The 21,551-nt window shown below is 45.7% G+C and overlaps 1 protein-coding gene across 1 annotated transcript in view; it reads right to left on the reverse strand.

The window, feature by feature from the left end:
- Window positions 1–528: 528 nt before the first annotated feature.
- The window catches only part of SYN3 (synapsin III), a 280,530-nt gene continuing 259,507 nt past the window's right edge, over window positions 529–21,551 (reverse strand). Inside the window, exons 10-14 of the mRNA XM_074941255.1 lie at window positions 18,468–18,570; window positions 12,312–12,446; window positions 8,534–8,630; window positions 7,296–7,593; window positions 529–5,859 (exon numbers count right to left, since the gene is read on the reverse strand). Coding sequence (XP_074797356.1) covers window positions 5,727–5,859; window positions 7,296–7,593; window positions 8,534–8,630; window positions 12,312–12,446; window positions 18,468–18,570 — 766 coding nt within the window. The 3' untranslated portion in view covers window positions 529–5,726. The remainder of the gene's footprint in view (window positions 5,860–7,295; window positions 7,594–8,533; window positions 8,631–12,311; window positions 12,447–18,467; window positions 18,571–21,551) is intronic.

Consider the following 21,551-nt stretch of genomic DNA (forward strand, 5'->3'; position numbering starts at 1 on the left):
ACAATTTTCCCTTTAGAAAGCGAGGCTGCCCTTAATCTTTATTGTTTACTTGTAGTAGCTAGAATACTTCATTCCATTTTAGTTTTCCTCTAAGCAGAAATAGGTGTATGTTTAGGCCTCATAGCTAACAAATGATGATTGACATTCCATAGGTTATAACAGAAAAAAGGGAATTCAGGCTCTGTAGGTGTTGTGCCATGATGAGCACTTTAGAAATGTACCCATAATATTGCAAGCAACCACATGAGTTTAATGCATTGTTTGTTTTAAAATTATTTATTCTCTTACCTTGACCCGTTCACTAACTAGCTCTTAAAAAGCAGATATCCGGAAAAGAGATTTGTGTATGTGTTACACTGATAAGTTAATTTAGGGGGGACGGTTCCTGGCTTTACAGTATTGGAGCCTGAAGTGTATTTATTCTACAGGCTTCTCCATGTTGCCTCCATCTGCCAGTGTGTCCCAATCCTACTCTGGAATGACTACCTCTAGGGCAGAGAGGGTATCTGTCCATATCCAATCTGTATCTGTTGTCTCTGTTTGGCATACTGCCACCAAAGGTGCCAGTTGTGCTGGTGGTGGTTGTGATATATATGCTTGTTCACAAGGAAGGGAATTGAAATGACCTGTTTATAAAATGAAGCTAGTCATTACCATTGCTCATGGCTCTCTTGTGCTGGATTTAAAACTGTGTGACCTAGAGCACAAGAATCTAACTTTTTTTCCTGAGCCTTCCAATTCCAGAGAATTGTTTTTTATGTTTTTATAACCGAACATGAATGTATAATAAGAATGCAAACTTGCCATGGACAAATGCATATGTAATTAGATACAAGGGAGAGGAACAGCTGAACATTGGCTTTGGGATGCCCACTTATCATGTCAGTCTTCCAGTTCTAAAAGAGGGCAGTCGGGTCGCCACTCTCCATGCAATTCTCCAAAAGTGAAACCAAAGGAAATCAAAGACCTGGAGCCCCATATCTTTTACTCACAACAATCCCCTATTTGCAATACCTGTAGAGCTGCTGCTAATGGACACTCAGGAATGAGATGGCATAATGCAGTGGTCCTCAAACTATTGTACTGGTGACCCCTTTCACATAGCAAGCCTTTGAATGCAAACCTCCCCGCCCCTTATAAATTAAAAACACTTGTTTATATATTTAACACCATTATAAATGCTGGAGGCAAAGCGGGGTTTGGGGTGGAGGCTGGCAGCTCATGCCCCCTATGTAATAACCCCCAGTTTGAGAACCCCTAGCATAATGGGTTTTCTTTCTTTTTTCACATTTAAGCTGACCGGAATGCTAAGCCTGACAATATCCAAATGGAGTGAGCAGGATACAGTAGGCAGCAGCACCGAGGCGCTATCTATGGTGGATAAATGGAAGAAAGGAGAGCAATGGTTCCCAGGGCAAGCTTACGGTTCTCTAATCCCTGGCATTACACAGGAATTTTAATTGCATTGGAATGTAAACCATATTAATTATCTTTCAGGTCCAGGTGCACTGGTTAGGCTGAGAAACTGTCTATTTACAAACATTTCTGCTGCTGTCATACACAAGAATATATTCACTTTTTTTTAATCTGTAGGCAAGGTGCATGAAAACAGAATTGCTGTGTGTTTGTAATTCATCAGTTCCTGTTCTTATAAGCTCTGTAAGTCCCTCTTTTCCCAAAAGCTTCCACATATGTCACTCATCTTCAGATTCTGGAGTGAGCCACCTGCCTTCCTCTCTGCTGTTTATCGTAACAGAATCTACTAGCAAACGCTACCCCAGGGACAGTATATTGTTTTCCCTGATATCCTGTCACTTCCACAGCACCTAATTCTTGTGCTGCATACAGCATTATTGACTCTAGTTGAAGAATGAGCAGCAAACTAATTAAGGAGACTATGTTGGTTGACCAAGCCACAGGCCTAAAAGAATGTATAAGATAAGGTACATCCGCATCCTATTTCAATTTACTTCCTATTAGTTGCTTTTTCTGCTACACTCTTCTCTTTCAGCCCCTGGGCATATAAATTACACCCACTAAACCCCACTCTTGTGTGACTTTGAACAAGTTATTTAATTTCTCCATGCCTCAGTTTCCTATCTGTAAAATGGGGATAATACTCCCCTTTTCCCACCATCTCACTCTCTTGTCTATTTAGACTGTCAGCTCTTTGTGATGAGGACTGTCTCTTGCTATTGATTGGAGACTTTCAGTAGCGCCTCAGATTTAGGAGCACAAGTGGCATTGACTTCAATGGAATTTGCGGTTTTAAAAGCAATAGGTGCTTTTGCAAATCTCCCCAAGCACGAGGGTAGCCCTGACGGTGGGTTGGGGCTCCTAGGTGCAACTGGAATATTAATAATAAACTTAGAACATAACCCTCTTACCTCTAACCTGTAAACTTGGCTGCCTGCAACTTACAGCACTTCTGACTTGTCAGACCTCTTGTGTGGCATGAAATTGAAGTGTTGTTTGGGAGCTAGAGCACTGAGTGAACATGAATTACCAAGTAAAATTGATTGTGGCTGTTGAGACACACTGCAGCCCTTGTTTTTTGTGAGGGGGATAGTTAGGCGTTCCAGTTTGTTTGCTTGCAGCTTGTAAGATGACATTTGGGAGCACAAAGCTAAATGCCTCAATGAGCAGGTCTGTCTCTTATACTGTCAATGGATTTGTTACCTCACATTGTCCATGGCAATTCTGCAAGCATAACAATTCCTATAATCCAGTTCTATTCTCTTCTCATAAACTGTGTGCCAGTAACCCTGACACCTTTGCTATTACAGCAGCACCAGCTGAGGAGTTCAGACAAAGATGTACATTTTTAACTTTGATGGTTTAAAATCAAAACAACCATCTTCTTGTAGTGCCATAATGTCGTTACTGTCGCGCTGTAACTACCCTTCCTCACCCCTGCTCTGGTCAGAACCGCTGCATGTGCTATTAGAAACATACGTTAAGTAGGGTTTAAACATACTGTTTTGCTAAAGAGACTGATTTTCAAGAAAAGACATGGACAGCTGAAGCTCAGTCCTACAGTATGAAACATTTCAGCAGAGAGCAACTCTTAGGCCTTGTCTACCCTAGAAAGGGTTTGCCAGTAGAGCTAGCTATCTTGCGAAACCTGTCCGGGGAGAGGCAGTTTACGCTGGCAAGAGTGTTTGTGCTGGTATAGCTTATTCTGGTTTGCTAAATGAAATCAGCTGTAACAGCAAAAGGACTTTTGCTCGCATAACTGCATCCACAGTAGGGATACAGTTAGGTGACTTATTTCATATACCCATAACTATGCTGGCAAAACGTCAGTGTAGCACAGGCCTGGGACTTACAATTTTCACTGTGTTCCTTTAAACTGGAGATTTCTTTGAAATAAGATACTGAGTTGCTGTCTGAACTGTTGATGTACATCCCGCCCCCGATCTCTCTTGCTTTAATTAAGTCAACTATTGTAGTTCTTTTGGTCTCCTGCAGTCAGATAATGCCATGGTAGTATGAATAGAGACTGCCTGAGTGGCACATACCAATGTATGTAAAATATAATAGGGGGCTGTGACCCTCTGTGACTTCACCTAGCCTATGTATCTCTCAGAATTATGCTGGCGTTGCTAGCTATGCCAGCTGGGGATATGCAGGTTGCTTGAGAGGACTACACTATAGCAACAAACAGCTTGTATAAAGTACAGGCTTTGGGTGTTTTTTTTTTTTTTTTTTTTTTTTTTAAGTGATGGTAGTTAACTACTGGAACAGTTTACCAAGGGATGTGGTGGATTCTCCATCGCTTGAAGTCATTATATCAAAACTACATGTCTTTCCAAGTGCAATGTTGTAGTTCAAACCACAAGTTGGGGGCTTGATGCAGGAATTACTGGGGGAGGGTCTCTGGCCTGGGTTAAATAGGAGGTCAGACTAGATGATCACAATGGTCCCTTCTAGCCTTAAAGATCAATGAATTTCTCACTGGCCTTTCATTTAGGACAAAGCATCACTTTGTTAATTTAATAAACCTGCACTCTAAAGTGGTCTGGAGGCTAAAAATGGGGGGGAAACGTCCTACTATCCTCAAACCCAAAACTCACTGTTACCAAATGTGCACTGCTGGGAGCACTTCTGGGCCTTCCAATTGACTCGTATGGCTGAGATGTAGATCTTGCTCCCAGAGGCTGCATGTACTCGTAGCTGCACAGAGGTCTTGAAAAGAAATGAGTGGGCGGGGGAGGATTCAGGTTATTGGGCCTGAGGCAGCTGAGTAGCACTAAATATTACCTTAAATTTGTATTCCCTTAGATGAGTCGCCTTGGCATAGAGTCAATGCTGTTAGCCTGTAGTAGTAAACAGTGGAAAGTAAACGCTGCTGCTCTGAGCAGCAGCATTAGCAAGTGCTCCAGTTGGTGGTACAGTGACCGCTTTGGGTTAATTTGAAGTACAATGCCAGACTAGTCTCCTAGTTATTTCAGTTTTGCATAGACAGTGCTGGAAAGAGGAAGCAAAACAAGTTATTTGGTTTATAAGTGGGGGTGGAATAGCTGGTTGTTCTCTCTCCCAAGTGATAGTTTTCCAGGGGGAAGCCATCCAGTCACAGGTCTCTCACCTTGCACTGACTCCATGGGCCCACTTACGTCTATGAAAAACTCCCTTTGACTTAAGTGCGGCCGGGAGCTTACCCCATGGCTCTCTCCATTCTGTAGCATGGAAGACTCATAATGGTACAAACACCTCAAACTCTGCTACTAATTAATCTTGCCCCATGGGGATCACTTAGCCAGATGCAACCAAGTCAGATTATACAGATTTAGCAGCTTGGATGGATTTTATCTGGAGTTTGTGTGAACTATATTTGAACATAAATTATCTATTTTTTCAAGATGTGTGGCAGTCCTATTTTCTGGTTTATTTTTGAGCTATGGCTGTAGGGTTAGAACATGATACCTTTCTCCCAGAAATCAAGAAACACATATAGGAAACATAGCCTCAAAGCATGAAACAGACACATTTAAATTGCTACTGGTAAGATGGCCCTGAGCAGAGCAGAAATCCAACATAATACTTCAACGTAATGCTTCAGTGATCTCTGGGACTCACTGACAGCTGATACCGAGTTTTACTTGAAATACAGTTCTGCTCAGAAAAGTGACTCTGTAAAACTAGCATTATGAGGTTCCAAATTCATTATATCTTCATGATTTCCAGATCAAACATGCTCACTCAAGTAAATAGATGTTTATTTTAACTTCTGTCTCTGCACATTTGCATCAGAAATCAAACTCTGTTCCTTTTGGGTCAACCTCAATGAGAATAAAGAGTCTTTAATGGGAACCTAGTTATTCATTCTGTTAATAATGTGCAAGCCAAAATAGAATCTAATTTGCTCTCCAATAGCTTTGTTGGCTTGGGAAGGGGTGATAGCAGTAAAAAGTACTTTGAAATTATTTCAGGTCATTCAAGTAAGCAGATCTTACTGACTATGCACACAAAGCAGATCTACCAAGTGAGAAAGTGCCATTTTTACATAGTCACTTTTTTGGCCCATGTTGGACTAACCCTTAAAATTAAGACATCTAGGGCTAACTAATTTCTGGGCAAAACCCATTTAGAAAAGATAGCCTGAAGGATTATGTTCCCAGATTTTGCATGAACCATTAGGTACCAATGAGTAAATTCCACAATAACATTGGGTAGGTTGATATGAAGAGTGGACTAACAAAAGCACTGATCTGACTCCAGGGATGTTAATCAGAAAACAGGCTAGCAAAAGACTTCCTCAGGTTGCGGATGGTTTCAGCTTTTGCTTCATCTTCGTTGGCATTTCCCTGTTGTGATGATTCAGATATGCTGAAGGTGTTCGTCAGGGACTGGGATTTGCTGAAACAGAAAGGGACATTCATGCAGAGAAAGACTGATGTTGCATTCATTTGGGGAGGGGAAGTTGGCAATTCAAAGCTCGTCATTGATGCTATGCTGCAATTGCAGCAGACAAGTTCAAGGGCAGATATGGGGCGTCTCCATAGGTTGAGAAGGCACCTGAGCCCTGTTTGGAGGCTGATGGCTCTGATATTCACAGTTCAGGCTGTGTTTCGGGTGTGCGGAGATTGAGGCAAGGTTTTCAATACTAGCATTTTTACAAATCTCCATGTGGCTATCTGCTGTCACAATGGACTAGAGGCCAAATCCAACTCTCATTAAAGTGAATGGAAAGTCTTCCATTGAATACAATGGGAGCTGGACTGAGCACCAGGTCATCTCCAGTAATGTCTATGATACCATACACTTCCCAGCTAGGGTCCTTGCCTGTGTGTTCTGTGACTTCCTCACCAGAGGTACTTAATACATACATTACAGCTAAGGCCCAAGCAAAGGAACGTCTGTTGTTTACAAACCTCAAGAAACATGCAAATCCAGTATGTGAAGAAAAGCAAAGGTCCCAGCTCCACCCTTGGCAGGAGAAGAGATGATTATGGATGCCAGCCTAGTGCTCCACACAGCTATATCAGAGACCCATCTTAATTTCCAAGGTCTCAGTTTTCCACTGCCAGAGGCTATGAGTGCTGTTGAGGCCAGACTAATGGTCCAATGGTTCATTATGCAGGAAACTCAAGCGTGTCTTCCGATCTGCAGGTGGCAGAATTAGCAGTTCACTCAGCCCTTCAGGCCTTGTCTACACTAGGGAGTCCCCCACCTTTGCTAGTGCCAGGTCAGCTCCACTAGTGGTCCCAACACAGGGAGCACTAGTGGCCATCTGGGTTTTGAGCACCACATGCTTTGCTCTGACATGGTGCTTAGCAAAGCAATGGCCATCTGGATCCCTCTTTATAGCAGTGCTCCCAGCCTCACTACAAATGCTTGGAAATTTGGGGCAACAAAGGTTTATGCAGAGCCTAACCCCAGGGGAGAGTGAAGGTGTGATTCACATCAAGCCCTCTGGTCAATGACAGGACAGTCATGGTGTTTCCTTGACTGGGAGGATGGCAGCTGTGCCTTGCAGGAGGGGACAAGGAGAAAGAATGTGTGTGTGTGTGAGAGAGAGAAAAAATGTGAAATCTCAGAGATGCAAAGGATCTCTCGCTCTCCCTGAAAAAACACTCATGTGGCCCAAGGATCTGCCAAGGCCAATTCCATGGAGAGCATCAGCACAGGGGCACTTGTACCAATTAAGTCACTGTTGCCCAGCCCTGAGTCTTGAAGAATGCTGTTGCCTGGCAACAAGGGATCAGCCAGGCCCTGGCCTATCTACTAAGCCAGGATGCTTTTAAAGACATCTTTTTCAGATCTACAAATCTGTTAGCTTAAAGGGCACCTACTTCAGGTGTGGATGTGGGGAGGCCTGCTGCTTGGGTGTTTCACCAAGGCCTTGTTGAGCAGGAGCCCGTCCTTGGGCAGGGGGTCTAGGCTGCTGTGGTGGAAAGATGCCTGGCTTGGAGGCCTGGACTGGGGAGGTTCCAGTGGAAGATCGTGTTAACTGTGGGGATCCAGGCGACCTCTGCTGCTGAGGTGAGCTAGACTGGGGACTCTGGGGCTGCTGGCCCTGAGGAGAGAGCCGTTGTTGTGGAGGTGCTCCAGTCCGCGGAGGCTGAGATCCCTGAGGCTGGCGTGGACCCCCTGCAGGGAACATGGACACAAAGGTGCACAAGACACATTAAACAAGGAGCAGCTGCATGGGGGAACAGGCTGTAGTGAAAGGAGAAACATTTCAGACTCGCTCCACGCAGAGAGCTAAGGAAAAATATTTGTTATGGACACTGGATGCCATTAACCTGTTGGTCTGTGGCAACATGCCCATATCTACAGAGTTGCTGCTGTACAGTTCTTTGCCTTCTTAACACCAAGGGAACCCTGCCATCCTTCTCCCAGGTAGAGCTGTCTCAGCGTGCCTTAGTTCTCCATGTGATTCTCACCATTTCTTGTCTTTGAGTCTTGTGTGGGAGCCTGAATTGTTGGAGTGGAAGGTTGGAATCAATGGGAGAACTAGCTCTCCCCACAGAAAATGGAAGTTTGGGTCAACAGCACCTTCCCTGGATAGTTACGATGAGGGGCTCGTATGCCACATCACCATCCATGCTTCTATATTATAACATGATCAGTGGGTGGATGCTTCAGCATTTTTGGGATGAGAGACTCTCAGAGCAAAGCCTGACTTTTCTGCCATCCTAAAGTCACATAAAATGATGCTCCTAGCAAGTGAAAATAGACAGACACTGTTTCAGAGAGTAAAGCTAATAGTCTTTAAAGATCTTATGTACTCTTGTGCATGAGTAAAAGTGTTACCCCAATGTCTTGACCAAATTCCAGCTTGGGCAATACATTCTGCTGAGCTCAATTCTACCTGCATTTTCCACTGGAGATGCTATTCTTCTTGACTGCCTTTTCTGAACTGTTGTGTGATGTTACTGTGCACTGTTGAACAGTTGCTGTATTTTATTGCCACGCTGGCTGCCTGTCAATTTCAGTGACGGGTGAAGAGATTCCTGTGTACAGTCTGAATTGAATCCCAGAATGAACTGTCTAGGTTTCCTTTGCCAGAGGTCCTAGAGTACAGTACCTTGAGGAGGTGGCCGTGGTTGGGATGATTGCCCAAGCTGGAGTCCAGGCTGAGGCTGCGTCTGTGATTTCATTGACTGAGGCTGGACTTGTTGAGGCTGGAAAAAAATCATTACAGTCAGAACATGTTCAAAAGGAGAAGCCTAGGGATGACAGAATTTTGAATGTTGTGGTGTTTTTAACGCACACTCTGCCACTGCAGCATAAGGCCTGTAAGGTTCCATGGTATTTGATGGAGAACTGAGTAGGAAAGAGCATGGAAACTCTTAGCTAGAATAGAATGACTGCAGAGTTACATTTTTGAAAAGTGGGTTTACAAATTACCAGACTGGATCAAACCTGAGGCCCATTTAGCCCAGTTGCGAGCACCAGATGCTTCAAAGGCAGAAGTATGTAAGAACCCCGCACTAAACAGGTGTGGAGTTATCAGGTCTCATCCTGATTTCTAATACTTAGAAACTGGCTTAAGCCATGAGGTTTAATATCCCTTCCACATGGATTGTCGATTAATTATAACTCGGGAAATTCCTGACATCCCTATAATGTCCAATCCGTTTTTCAATCTTATTAAGTTCTTGGTCTCAATGACTTTCTGTGGCAGTGAATACCACAGTCTAATTATTTCCTTTGATTCATTTCCCACCTTTTAATTTCATTGAATGCCCCTTGTTCTCTGCTAAGAGACAGGGAGAATAGATGTTCCAAATCTATCTTCTCTAGATCATTATTTTATATATTTTTATTACGTTACCTCTTATTTGTCTCCTTTCTAAGGAGAACAAGCTCATCATTTCAGTCTCTCTTCCCAGGAGAGTGTTTCCAGGTTCTGGATCTTTCTCACCGCTCTTTTCTGAGCCCCCTCTAGTTGTTCACTATCCATTTTCAGATGGGGTGATTAATACTGCGAACAGTATCCAGATAAGGCTGTACCACTGATTTGTATAAAGGCATTAGAATAGTCTCCATGTTGTTCACCATCCCATTCCTTATGAATCCTAACAACTTGTTTGATTTTTTTGCCTGCAGCTGTGCACTGAGCAGAGGTTTTCACTGAGCTGTCTACCATGAGGCCAGTTGAGTTGATACAGTTAATTTAAAATAAGTAGTTTAAAATTTCCCCTCTAATGTGCATTAATTTGCATTTATCAACATCGAATTTCGTTTGCCATTGTGTTTCTCATTCACTGAGCTTGGTTAGGTCTTGCTGAAGTTCCTCCCAGTCCTCTCTAATTTTGCTATCTCTCTGCTCACTCTCCTTTTCTGATCATTCATAAACAGTTTAAACAACACGGGACTGTTGTGCAGAGGCCTGTACTCTAAGCTGTCCAAGGTAACAAGAGTCTAACTCAGCCTGTTACATAAAATTATTTATGAAAGTCAGCAAAGTTGGAGACAAATAGACTGGTCCAAACTGGATTGTTTAGGTTAAAAGAACTATGTTAAGGGGCCTTCAAGGCTCCTGGCAAAGTCATGGGTTGGCATGACAAGGAGCTAAACGAGTCTAGAAATGGGAAGAAATGTTTATAGTTGAAATCACTGACGTGTGTTTTAATTAGTTAATGTTACTGGGATGTGGTTGCCAACCCATCTTGGACAGTGTTCGTTTTGGAGTCACTAAATGGACGGGGGCCGGATGCGTGGGCTGGAAGGATTGAGCTTTGTCACTGTGGCTGCCACTCCCAAAGTCTCCTGGGATCCACCACGTTACTGCTGGGCCTTTGTTGTCCTGTTCCTGAAAGGCAGCCTGACTACACCGGGCCAAAGAGAGGGAATCAGGTGACATTGCTATCAGCTTCAGCCAAATCCTGAACAACACCTGGGATATGAGACTTGGGTTCTTGCTGTCACCCCTCCCCTGTGTTTCATTTTCTTTCCCTACCTTATTTCTGCTCTTTCCTTTCTCTCTGCTTTCTGTCTAATAAGCATCTGGCTTAGCCATCCCAGACAAGCCTGGGACTGGAGAGGCAGCCAGAAGCAATACTTTAAAGAGCCGAAGACTGCTATAGTTTGCCAGATCTCAGCGTGGCTGATCAGACCGTGTGCTGTGCCTGTGTTTTCCCAGCAGCAAGGGTGCAAGGGAAAGGCAGCACCAGACACAGAAGCTGCATTTTCTATCTTTACTGTTCTTTTCTCTCCTCTGTTGTGTGATTGTCTTGTTTTGTCTTAAACAAAGGAAGGCTGGACTTTAGCAGCAACAGCTCCAGACCATCTTAACTAACTTTTTCTCTTTCCCCAAAAAGACAGTTAATAATGCATCTTTAATTCCATCTAACGACTATCCAACAGGGGTTCCTCCCTACATAAAGAACCAACTGACAGCTTCAGGGGAAAAGGGGAAGGAGTATTATTAAAACGAAAGTCTTACTTAATACTTTACTGCCTTGACTCTTCTCCAATCCCTCCTCCCTGGGTTCCTGCTATAGACTTAAAAACAGTACTCATATTCACAGATGTTTTTATTTAAACCCTGGTATGTCATGCCATGGTGCGGTTCAGTCATTCAAAACTGCCATTGGCAAATGTTGCTCTAAAATAAGGTGGATTCAGTACTCAGCCTGGGGTGAGTGCACGGTGAGGCAGGCGCACTAAACATGAGGCCTACTGCTCAGTTTAAAAGCAAAAATGATGGGTTTTGATGAATGGCAACATCAGCCAGGCCTTCTTTTCAGGGACTGGTGGCTGAGACACAGGGTCTCTCTGAAGTAGCAGGGATGCCATTAGAGAAGGGCCTAACAGTGGCAGAAAGCCTCACTGGCTCCCTTTGGGATGCACTGGATTTCACCAGAGAGGCAAAGGCTGGAATAAACTCAATCGTGGGGATTGCTATCCTGTCAAGCGGGGATGGAGAGTTGCAGCCAAACTATAAAGAGTTCTAGAGTCTCCTCAACATGCACACAGAACTCATGTTAATATTCACTCATGGGAGCAGAGACCTTAAGAGTAGCAGGGGCTCCATCAGCAGTGAACAAGCCACATTGTTTGGCTTTATAGGCTACCGAGTCATGTATTGCTGGGGTCCAGCTAAGAATCTGCCCGTTCTTTGTGGGCAGAGATGGGGGATAAGTTTTCTTTATAAACCCTGCAGAAGCTCTCAGACTTAATTCCCGCTGGGAGGGACAGGGTTATGATCCCTCCAGACTCTCCCTGGCATAGGTTGGTCTGACTGCTCTTTACTGAAGTTATTGGATGCCGTGTCTTTAAACTGATTCTAACCCCCTCTTCCCCAGTCCACAGTACATCAGCTCACTGCTGTCACCTACAGGGGCGCCTAGCTCAACATGCTATTGCCTGCCATCATGCCACCCAATCTGAGTCGCCATAGCAACAGCTGCCCCATACTGCTTGGACATTTGTGAGCAGGAGATGCTCCTACGCTTGCCCTTTCTGCTGCCATTCCTTGCCCACTCTGTGAGTCCACCTCTCGCCAAACTTCTACAGTGTTTGTCTCTGATGATGCTTCTCTTTAAAATTTGTAGTCTTGGTCACAGTCTGTACCCAGCCAAAAAGGCCCAGGGTATATGTGTGTGGTGGATAAGCTGAATGAGAATGTGATGCCATGGTAATATGAAGAGAGACATTGCTCAGGGACAACCCATGAAGGGCTTATGGACGAGCTACCCCTGCAACAGTAACAGCAGAATGATCCAGTACTTTGTATGGGGTGACATCTCTGTCCAACAGCACCGGAACATTCAATCCACTGAGGTACGTGATTGGCTGAACACTCACTGGGGTTTGAGAAAGCACCTGCTTTTCTGAATGGCTCCATCCACACTTACCCAAGGCCTTGGAGGTGAGGGGGTAGATCCTACAGTCACAAGAAGCTGAGTCATTTTGGAGACAACCAGATCAGCTACAAGCTGTGTGTCCTCCTCTACGTGCTCCCCTATCAGGGGCATCGAGCTATCCATCACCTGCACAGAGAGAGAAAAGGACAGCTATTAAGGGGGCTTCCTAGTGGCAGAGGCAGGTCTAGACACTCAATTGGATGCCAAGCTCCGTTGTGTTACTACCTCCCCAGGCACCTATTCCCATCATTTGCCCACATCCTGAAGTGGAGGGAGCCGCCTATCACAATGGCTGGTGCATATCTCAGTTTTTGAGAAACGATGCCTCCTGCCAGTTGGAGCCCAGGCCTAGGCTTGATGCGGGTTTCTAGAGACTTTTTTTTGATCAAACTAGTTTCTTCCTACACCCAAAAAGGCTGATTGAATGTCTTTCATTGATGGATGTTTCTCTGGAGTTCAACTGTCGTGATATTTGTGGATGACGCTCCGAAGGGTTCGAGGTATAAAGGAGAAAGGAAACAAACCGCAAAGAGACCCGTGCAGATTAGTGCAAGGGGGACTAGAGGCAACCAGGGAAGAGCTGGTATTAATCAATGCAACGCTCTACAGGAAATAAGGAAATAAACAACACAGGCACAAAACAGACAGGATGTCTCCAAACAGCAGCACCCATGCCATGAAAGTAAACTTCCTCTCAGCTGGTCTCCTTTATGCAGTGCTGACATTACTTTGCCATGTAAACACACACTACAATTACCACAGGGAAGGTGAGGAAGGAAAGGTTTGAAGGGGTACACAGTCTTAAAAAGGGCGAGACCCACACTGTACGCCACCCCTGAAACACCACCATAATCATCAAAGTTGTTTGTCGTATCCCAACAGCTTTACAAACACTAACCAAGCCCCATACAAAGCACCTCATTATGGTGAAGCTAAAGTTCAGTTGGAGGTGCTTATTAACCTACCAGAATGTTAGTGCCTTTTAAGACAACAAAACTTTAGAAATCCAGGAAATGCAGCATTAAAGTTTGCATTTGTTAGATAAGGCACTGACACACTCAGATAACAACTGCAACCTCAAGTCTGTCCCACTAGAGTTCCAGGCATACAGTCTGGACTGGGACTCTATTCTCAGCTCTGCCACTGGCTGGCTGGGTGATCTTGGGTAAGTCACTTCCTCCTCTGTGTCTCAGGTGCCCTAGATGTAAAATGGGGCTAATGACACTGACCTCCTTTGTAACATGCTTTGAGATCTACTGATGAAAAACACTCTGTAAGACCTAGATATTATTATTATTACTATTAAGCAGAATGTTCTGCACACATTTCTATAGGTAGGTTTAAGGAAGTCTGTTTGTGTCGTCAGTTCATCAACAGATAGTTCCAACCTGGCCATCTGACATAGAGGTGACTTATTAATGGAGTAACTGTTCAACTCTCCTTAATTTGGTCTCCACTTTAGTTTCGTTACATATGAACTTATATAAAATCCAGAAGCTATGCCTGTGGACAGCTTTAATTTTGAAAATCTGATGAGAAGAGGACTGGTACCAAAATCCATTGCTTTCTTGATTTATGGTCTAGGGCAAACTACGGCCCGCAGGCCACATCCGGCCCGCGGGACCCTCCTGCCCAGCCCCTGAGCTCCTGGCCCGGGAGGCTCACCCCCGGCCCCTCTCCTGCTGTTCTTCCTCCCCCGCAGCCTCAGCGCGCAACGCTCTGGGCAGCGGGGCTGCGAGCTCCTGGGGCAGCGCAGCTGCCGAGCCTGGCCTGACTCGGTGCTCTGTGCTGCGCGGTGGCATGGCTGGCTCCAGCTAGGTGGTACGGCTGCCTGTCCTGGTGCTCTGGGTGGCATGGCTGTAGCGCCACCAGCCACCGGTACTCTAGGCAGTGCGGTAAGGGGGCAGGGGTGTTGGATAGAGGGCAGGGGAGTTGGGGGGAGTGGTCAGGGGGCGGGGGTGTGGATAGGGGTTGGGACGGTCAGAGGGAGGGGAACAGGAGGGTTGAATGGGGGCAGGAGTCCCGGGGGGCAGTCAGGGGGCTAGAAGCGGGGGGGGTGTCAGATGGGGGGTGGGCTGGGCCACGCCTGGCTATTTGAGGAAGCACAGCCTCCCCTAACCGGCCCTCCATACAATTTCCGAAACCCGATGTGGCCCTCAGGCCAAAAAGTTTGCCCGCCCCGATCTAGGGTATGCGTGGAGCAGGTTAAATGGAAGGGGGTCAGATAAATACATTAAATGGTGTTCAACTCTGCTGTCATCTCCTCTGCTTCTTTGTAGAACAGGCTTCTTGGGGTCCAGAGATAGCGAGGTTTGGCTGCCACAAAGGTGTGGCTGGGAGAACTGTAAACCATTGGACTTGAAATCTAACCTGACTTCTATTAGGGGGTCTCGCTAGCACGTAGCTCCGCGAGGCATCCCCATTTCATCTGGCAATTCTGACACCAGCTCATACGTAGAAAAGCCATGTCAACTTCATTTACCTTGTTAATTTATTGTGAAAGGGATGGTTTTTGACCACTAGATGGTGCCATTGTTCCCTTTAACAAGCCATTATCCAGTGAAGTAATCTGCTCACTCACTAACTCTTGGTGTAAATAACTGTGTAGTGATAGGTCTGTATTAAAAAAAACCTTTCATCTCTTCAGCTTGGAAATTATTTCCCATCATTACTGCAGCAGCATGTGATATGCTGGCTGAAGTGAAAGGACAGGTTATAATTTAGAAACAGAGACATCTAGGGCTAAATTAATCCCGTTTCAGGCCCATCAAAGTCAAGGGAGCAACATCAGGCATTACGTTGTCTCTATGTCTTATTTTGTGATTTCTGACCCAGCTCACTTCTGTGGTATTGATTGAGGGAGCCCAAACACTGGGCTATCACTGACTAAGGAATGGAGAAAATGAAGCTGATAAGAAAGGACACAGTTTTTCTGGGCCAAATGATGCTCTCAGTTGTGTCAGTGCAGCTACTCCAGAGTTATACAGGTGCCAAGATCAGAATCTGGCCCCATAATGCTGAGATAAACCACCCAGATGGACTATATGAAATACAAACATATTCCTCTTATCTCTTCCTGAGAATGAGACCAAAGAACAGCTGAGGGAGAGGGGAAGATGTCAGCACACACAAACCCTGCCTTTGTAGTTGCCCAAGGTCATTGGCTGTCTCTTGACACAGCTGCTGTTGCTCGATAAGATATCTCAGAGGGAACGGAAGGCGGCAAGGCAGAGAAGAGATCCAGGAAAACCCCTTCCCCGCCTTCTATCTTACGCCAAGAGCTGGAGGCTGGGTTTGTTATTCCATGTTCTCATGTGCGAGTGTCGAGGTGTTGGATGATTGGAGGGAAGGAAGGAAACAGATGATTCGACAGATCAAAGGGATTGATACGACAATGGTGAAAGGCTGGACAGGCCATCACGCAGAGCAGTAGAGTCCTTGTGGCTAGATCCACAGAGCTCTACGATAGCAACAGATGTGGCACTGCTGGCCTCAAGAGCCATGACAGAAGAATAAAAAACATGAAGTCAATCCAATTTTGATTGGTCTTTAGTTTCGTGGATCATTTTACTCACCCCCGCCATCTGTAAAATGACTCATCATTGTGGCCTTATTTTAGAGCACAAAAACGGGCCAGATTTTCAAGTGCACGACCCCCAGCATGCACCCAGTGCACTGAGCAACTTTGAAAATGTGGCCACTCATCTAGGTGCCTAAAGAGGAATGAAACTCTCCTGAAAACTTAGTCTCAGTTGGGGGTGCTGAGCCATTCTGAAAATGCCAGACTGAGTGACAAAGCCCTTTAGTGCAGAGAAAGAAATACCAGTATGCTGAATCAAAGTCAGCGCTGCTCTACGTGAGTGAAGAGCGCTGAAATCAAGGGAAGTGACGCTACCTCTCAATGTAGCCCTTAAAGTACTGCGAAACTACCCCAATGCCATGTGGCAAATAAAGATGGAGAGCTCAACTAATAATACAGTAAAAGTATGGAAATCGGGTTGACGATAAATTTATATTAATTACGTCAGATTTCCGGGTGGCATAATCCTCCTTTCCTGCGCTCAACCTCCTTGCTCCTAATCTGAGCCCCTGTTTGCCATAAGCAATGCTCACAAATCTCACAAAACATAGATCTGGCTGGCTTTAATTTTGTGAGTGTTTCTTGGAACAGTTTTCACATTGTGAACATTCATTCCTTGGTTCCATGCCATTGTGCAAACTTTACCATTTATTTATTCATTCAGCAAATTTTGGAGTCATTTCTTGCAAAACTTCACAGCAAATTTTTCTTCTCACAAAGTGAAATGCAGCTGTTTGGCTCCCCCCTGCAACAAAACAACCAATCCACCAGCTTCTGGCCAAAAAAAGAAGCCTACTCAAGGAACTGGACTAGGGGAAAGTAATTACAGTACTTCTCAGTTTCTCTCTCAGAACTGGCATAAAGTAGAAAATGTGCCGGCTTTGCTTTATTCTATTCTATTCCATTCATGTTGCCATACAGTGCCCATCAGACTGGTATCTGAACTCCTGCTGAACCCCTGGTATAGCAGATGCTCTGGGCCAGATCCTCAGCTGCTGTAATTTGGCTTAGTTCAGTTGAAATCAGCGTGGCTCCCCTGATTTGTATCAGCTGACCTCACCCTGTGTGTTTTCTTCAGTGTAGAATCATGGGGTGATTTGTGTTCAGGTGTGCGTTTCTGTCTGTGTGTGCAATGTGGTAATGGGTGTAAGTCTATGGCGTGCCCTCGGCTCAGTGACACAAACATGGAAGCAGGTAAGCAACCCCACCCCCATCCCAAAGTCATATACAGAAGCAGGTGTGCGGTCCTCCTCCACACACATACTCACTGAGGCAGACATGTACACACATACCCGTACAAAGGCAGATGGGTCAAACTCCCCACCCCACATACAAAACCACACAGGAAGATGTGTGTGTACACGCAGGCACCCATGCATTCAGAGAGGCAGGTGTGTGTACCTTCTTACCTTCCCCCAGACACGGGCAGGTGTGTATACACACACACAGGCTGAAGTATGTTGAGTTTAAAAGACTCTATTCTGGGGTAGGGTTTGAAGAGGAGCAGCTCCACTAAAAGCTCCTGACAACTTACACAGAGGAATCAGAATGACAGCAGCACCCCTCTTGCCATTTGGAAGAAGCAGGCTAATGTTTTCATTGCTGGCAGAGCACTTGTATTACACGACCTCTGACAGGTCCCTGGTCCCTGAGGAGGAGATGCACAAGACTGGAATGTGCAGTCGCTGTAAGGCTCATGTGGTTCTCATCAGCTTCCTAAGCCTCAGTGGGTGGGAGTGCTCTCCCACACATAGCTTTCTAATGTGTCAGCACCCTTGAACGAAACTGCAGGCCAGCTTTGCTCATCTTCCTCTGCCTGGGCTGTGTTGGTGGAGTTCACAGCAGGTCAGATGCTGAGCCTCACTTCCAATAACATCACATGGAGCAGAGGACACTAGATCAGTTGCCAGATTTGGTCACGCCCGGAGTGGCTCTTGAGTTTCCAGTTTGATTTTCCTGCCAGCTTTTCATGACCTGTCCTGCTCCAATGACCCAGATCATGTTACCCATCCCAGTCCCCTGTTCAACTCCCTGGCATGAGAGGTATCACTTTGAACGCTTGCCTTCTCAACCACAGCCAGTGTGACTGGAACCCACAAACTCTCTTGAGGGCTTGTCTTGCTTATCTGCTAGCTCAATAAACTCAGGCCTGGGCAAACGATTTTAAGGGGCGCATCCAGGGTCTGATGAAGACAATGAGGCTCATTCACGCTACTTATAGTCCTCTTCCCTACAGCTCTAGGTCCATCCGATTCATCGTCGCCTCCTATGTGACATGCACCCTGCTTGTGACTGACTCCTGAGCCTGACTCCTAATCTTAACTTTGACCCAGGAGCCCATTCACAGGTATCTGGCAATTTGGTTGCGACTCACAGAGAGTTGTTGCTTGGGCACATTAGTTGAAATGATGCTGGTCCCTGTGAGGAGAAAATGACTGGGTCAAGGGGCAGAGCATGTACTTAGAGTATGTCTGACTGTCTGAGCATGTCAGCACACGTGGGAGGGTTTGTGCTTGTGGACGTACTCGGATGCAGGAGGTGTGACCTCCAGGCACTCAAGCTCTCACCTCAATGATATAGTCCTTCCCATCTTTGCTGTGGACAGCTTTGACGGCACAAATATCGAGGCCTCCAAACATCTCGGCGCAGGAGTCCGCCCAGAGTCTGTACCTGCAGAATCCACACAGACACGTTGCTGGGAATTATCTGGCTGCTCAAGGATTAAAATAATGCTAGTAGGGTGCCAACTTTCTTAGCCTCCCACCAAATATAGACACCCCACCCTCTGCCTTATTCAACTGCAATAAGACAGATATCATAACCTTTAATATTGCCTCACCATCACCAGTACGGATGGAGGATCACGTTCTCACCAAAGTAGAAACATTCACATACTTGGGCAGCACCATCAGCCAGGACGGTGGAACAAGTCAGGACATCCGGAACAAAATCAATAAAGCCAGGAACATCTTCAGGAGCTTAAATGCAGTCTGGAAATCATCAAAATACCACACCAAAACCAAACTCAAGATTTATCAGAGCTGCGTACTTTCAACACTACTTTATAGTGCAGAATGCTGGGGAATGAGAAAGTACAACATGTCCAAACTGTCTTCATTCCATACAACCTGCCTCAGAAAAATCCTCCATATCTTTTGGCCCAGAACAATCTCAAACCAAGATCTATTGACACAGTGCAGCCAAGAGGATATGAGCACCATCATTGCCAGGAGGTGTTGGAGATGGATCGGCCGTGTGCTTTGGATGGAAACTGATTCCGTCACCAGAGTAGCAAGAAGATGGACATCTGAAGGCAAGCAAAAACGAGGGCTGTGGAAGCCAAGCTGAAAAACCTGGGGCACAGCTGGGGAACCATTGAAAGGCTCACCAGAAACAGACAGGAGTGGAGGAGCTACATCGCTGCCCTATATGCCAGAGGCATAATAGGAACATGATGATGATGAGGATGATGATGACCCTCTGCCTCTGGAACTGCATAGAATGCTCTTCACAGCAACTCAGAGTTATCATGATGAGACATCCCCTCCCTCTATTCTACAGGTGATGGAAGAAATAGGAGATCTTGCATGCTGAACGCCCACATTTTCCTTCATTGCATATCAACTCCCTACTTCTACTTATATCCCCTTGAACCACATGAAATCATTTCTATCTCTCACTGGTATTTACACACCTCAAATCTCCCCACTTACGTGTCACTTAGTCAAGCTGTAAATGTTTAGTTCATTTTATCTTTCCTCAGAAGAAAGTCCCCGAAATTTTTATTGCTCTTCCCTGAATTCCCCCTTGTGGAAAACTTTCTGACGCTGAGATGCCAGCATGTTCTAGGTGTGGAGAGCCAGAGTGGAGCTCTGTAGTGAGTGGCTATTACCTCTCTGTTCTGTGACATGATGTCTCTGACTATACGGCCCCAAACTGCTTTTTCATTGGTTTCCTCTACATCACCATCCTGCAAGCTGTTCCCAATCACCCGTATATCCATTTAATATTACTGCTTTCCAAGCGTTTCCCTCCTGTTGAATATATGCTGCTGCGTCAGAGTCAGAGCAGGAGGTGTTATATAATGGAAGCCCCGGCTTCCAGCTGTCCTACCACAGGAAAGTGAGCTGGCAGGAACAGGAGGCGACGTACGATGGGGTGCCCCCTCAGCTGTCTCTGCACTGGAAGAGGAGAGGGAATGACAAGAGATGCATTATGATGGCGACCATGCTCCCTCAGCTGTCCCTACATTGGAACAGGGAAAGGGAATGAGTTTTGCTGGTTTTCCTTCTGTGCAGCTGTGCTGTGGTCCTGACCATTTCAATACAAAAAAATCTCAAAGCAGAAGATCTGCGAGCAGGACTCTCACACTGGCTGGAAATTGAAACAGGAGAAAACCGAGGATCTCAAAGCTACCTATGCAGATCTAATGGAGAAGGAGAAAAGAGCCTATGATCTTTAGAGCACCAATAGCTTGATCTTCATGATCTAACGATGAACCTGCAAGAATACAAGGCCATATACGGATGGGACAAGAAAATGGTGTATACAACTAATAAATCCTTTCTTGTCACTCCCTGCCTCAATGAGGAGACAAAGCGCAGCCACACACCCTCAGAGGAGGTAATCATAGAATCACAGAATCATAGAATATCAGGGTTGGAAGGGACCTCAGGAGGTCATCTAGTCCAACCCCCTGCTCAAAGCAGGACCAATCCCCAATCAAATCATCCCAGCCAAGGCTTTGTCAAGCCTGACCTTAAAAACTTCCAAGGAAGGAGATTCTAATCATAGAATCATAGGACTGGAAGGGACCTCGAGAGTCATCTAGTCCAGTCCCCTGCCCTCATGGCAGGACTAAGTATTATCTAGACCAGGGGTGGCCAGCCTATGGCTCCGAAGCCACATGCGGCTCTTGAGGAGTTAATATGCGGCTCCTTGTATAGGCACCAACTCCGGGGCTGGAGCTACAGGTGCCAACTTTCCAATGTGCTCGCTGCTCAACCCCTGGCTCTGCCACAGGCCCTGCCTCCACTCCACCCCTTCCCGCCCCCTCCCCTCAACCTGCTGTGCCCTCACTCTTCCCACTCCCCCCAGAGCCTCCTGCACACCACGAAACAGCTGATCGGGAGGCGCTGGGAGCGGGGGTGTGTGTGTGTGTGTGTGTGTGGATAGGCTGACATATTACTGTGGTTCTTTGGCAATGTACATTGGCTCCTTCTGGCTCCTTCTCAGGCTCAGGTTGGCCACCCCTGATCTAGACCATCCTGACAACAGGTGTTTGTCTAACCTGCTCTTAAAAATCTCCAATGATGGAGATTCCACAACCTCCCTAGGCAATTTATTCCAGTGCTTAACCACCCGGACAGTTAGGAAGTTTTTCCTGATGTCCAACCTAAACCTCCCTTGCTGCATTTTAAGCCCATTGCTTCTTTACCTATCCTCAGAGGTTAAGAAGAACAACCTTTTACGTACTTGAAAATTGTTATCATGTCCCCCCTCTGTCTTCTCTTTTCCAGACTAAACAAACCCAATTTTTTGAATCTTCCCTCCTCGGTCATGTTTTCTAGACCTTTAATCATTTTTTGTTGCTCTTCTCTGGAATAGGAGACTATTTCAGCCCTCATCATCTGTAAAGTTATTAAACTTGT

Source organism: Natator depressus, chromosome 1 (genome assembly GCF_965152275.1).
Source record: "Natator depressus isolate rNatDep1 chromosome 1, rNatDep2.hap1, whole genome shotgun sequence".
NCBI classification, from domain to species: Eukaryota; Metazoa; Chordata; order Testudines; family Cheloniidae; genus Natator; species Natator depressus.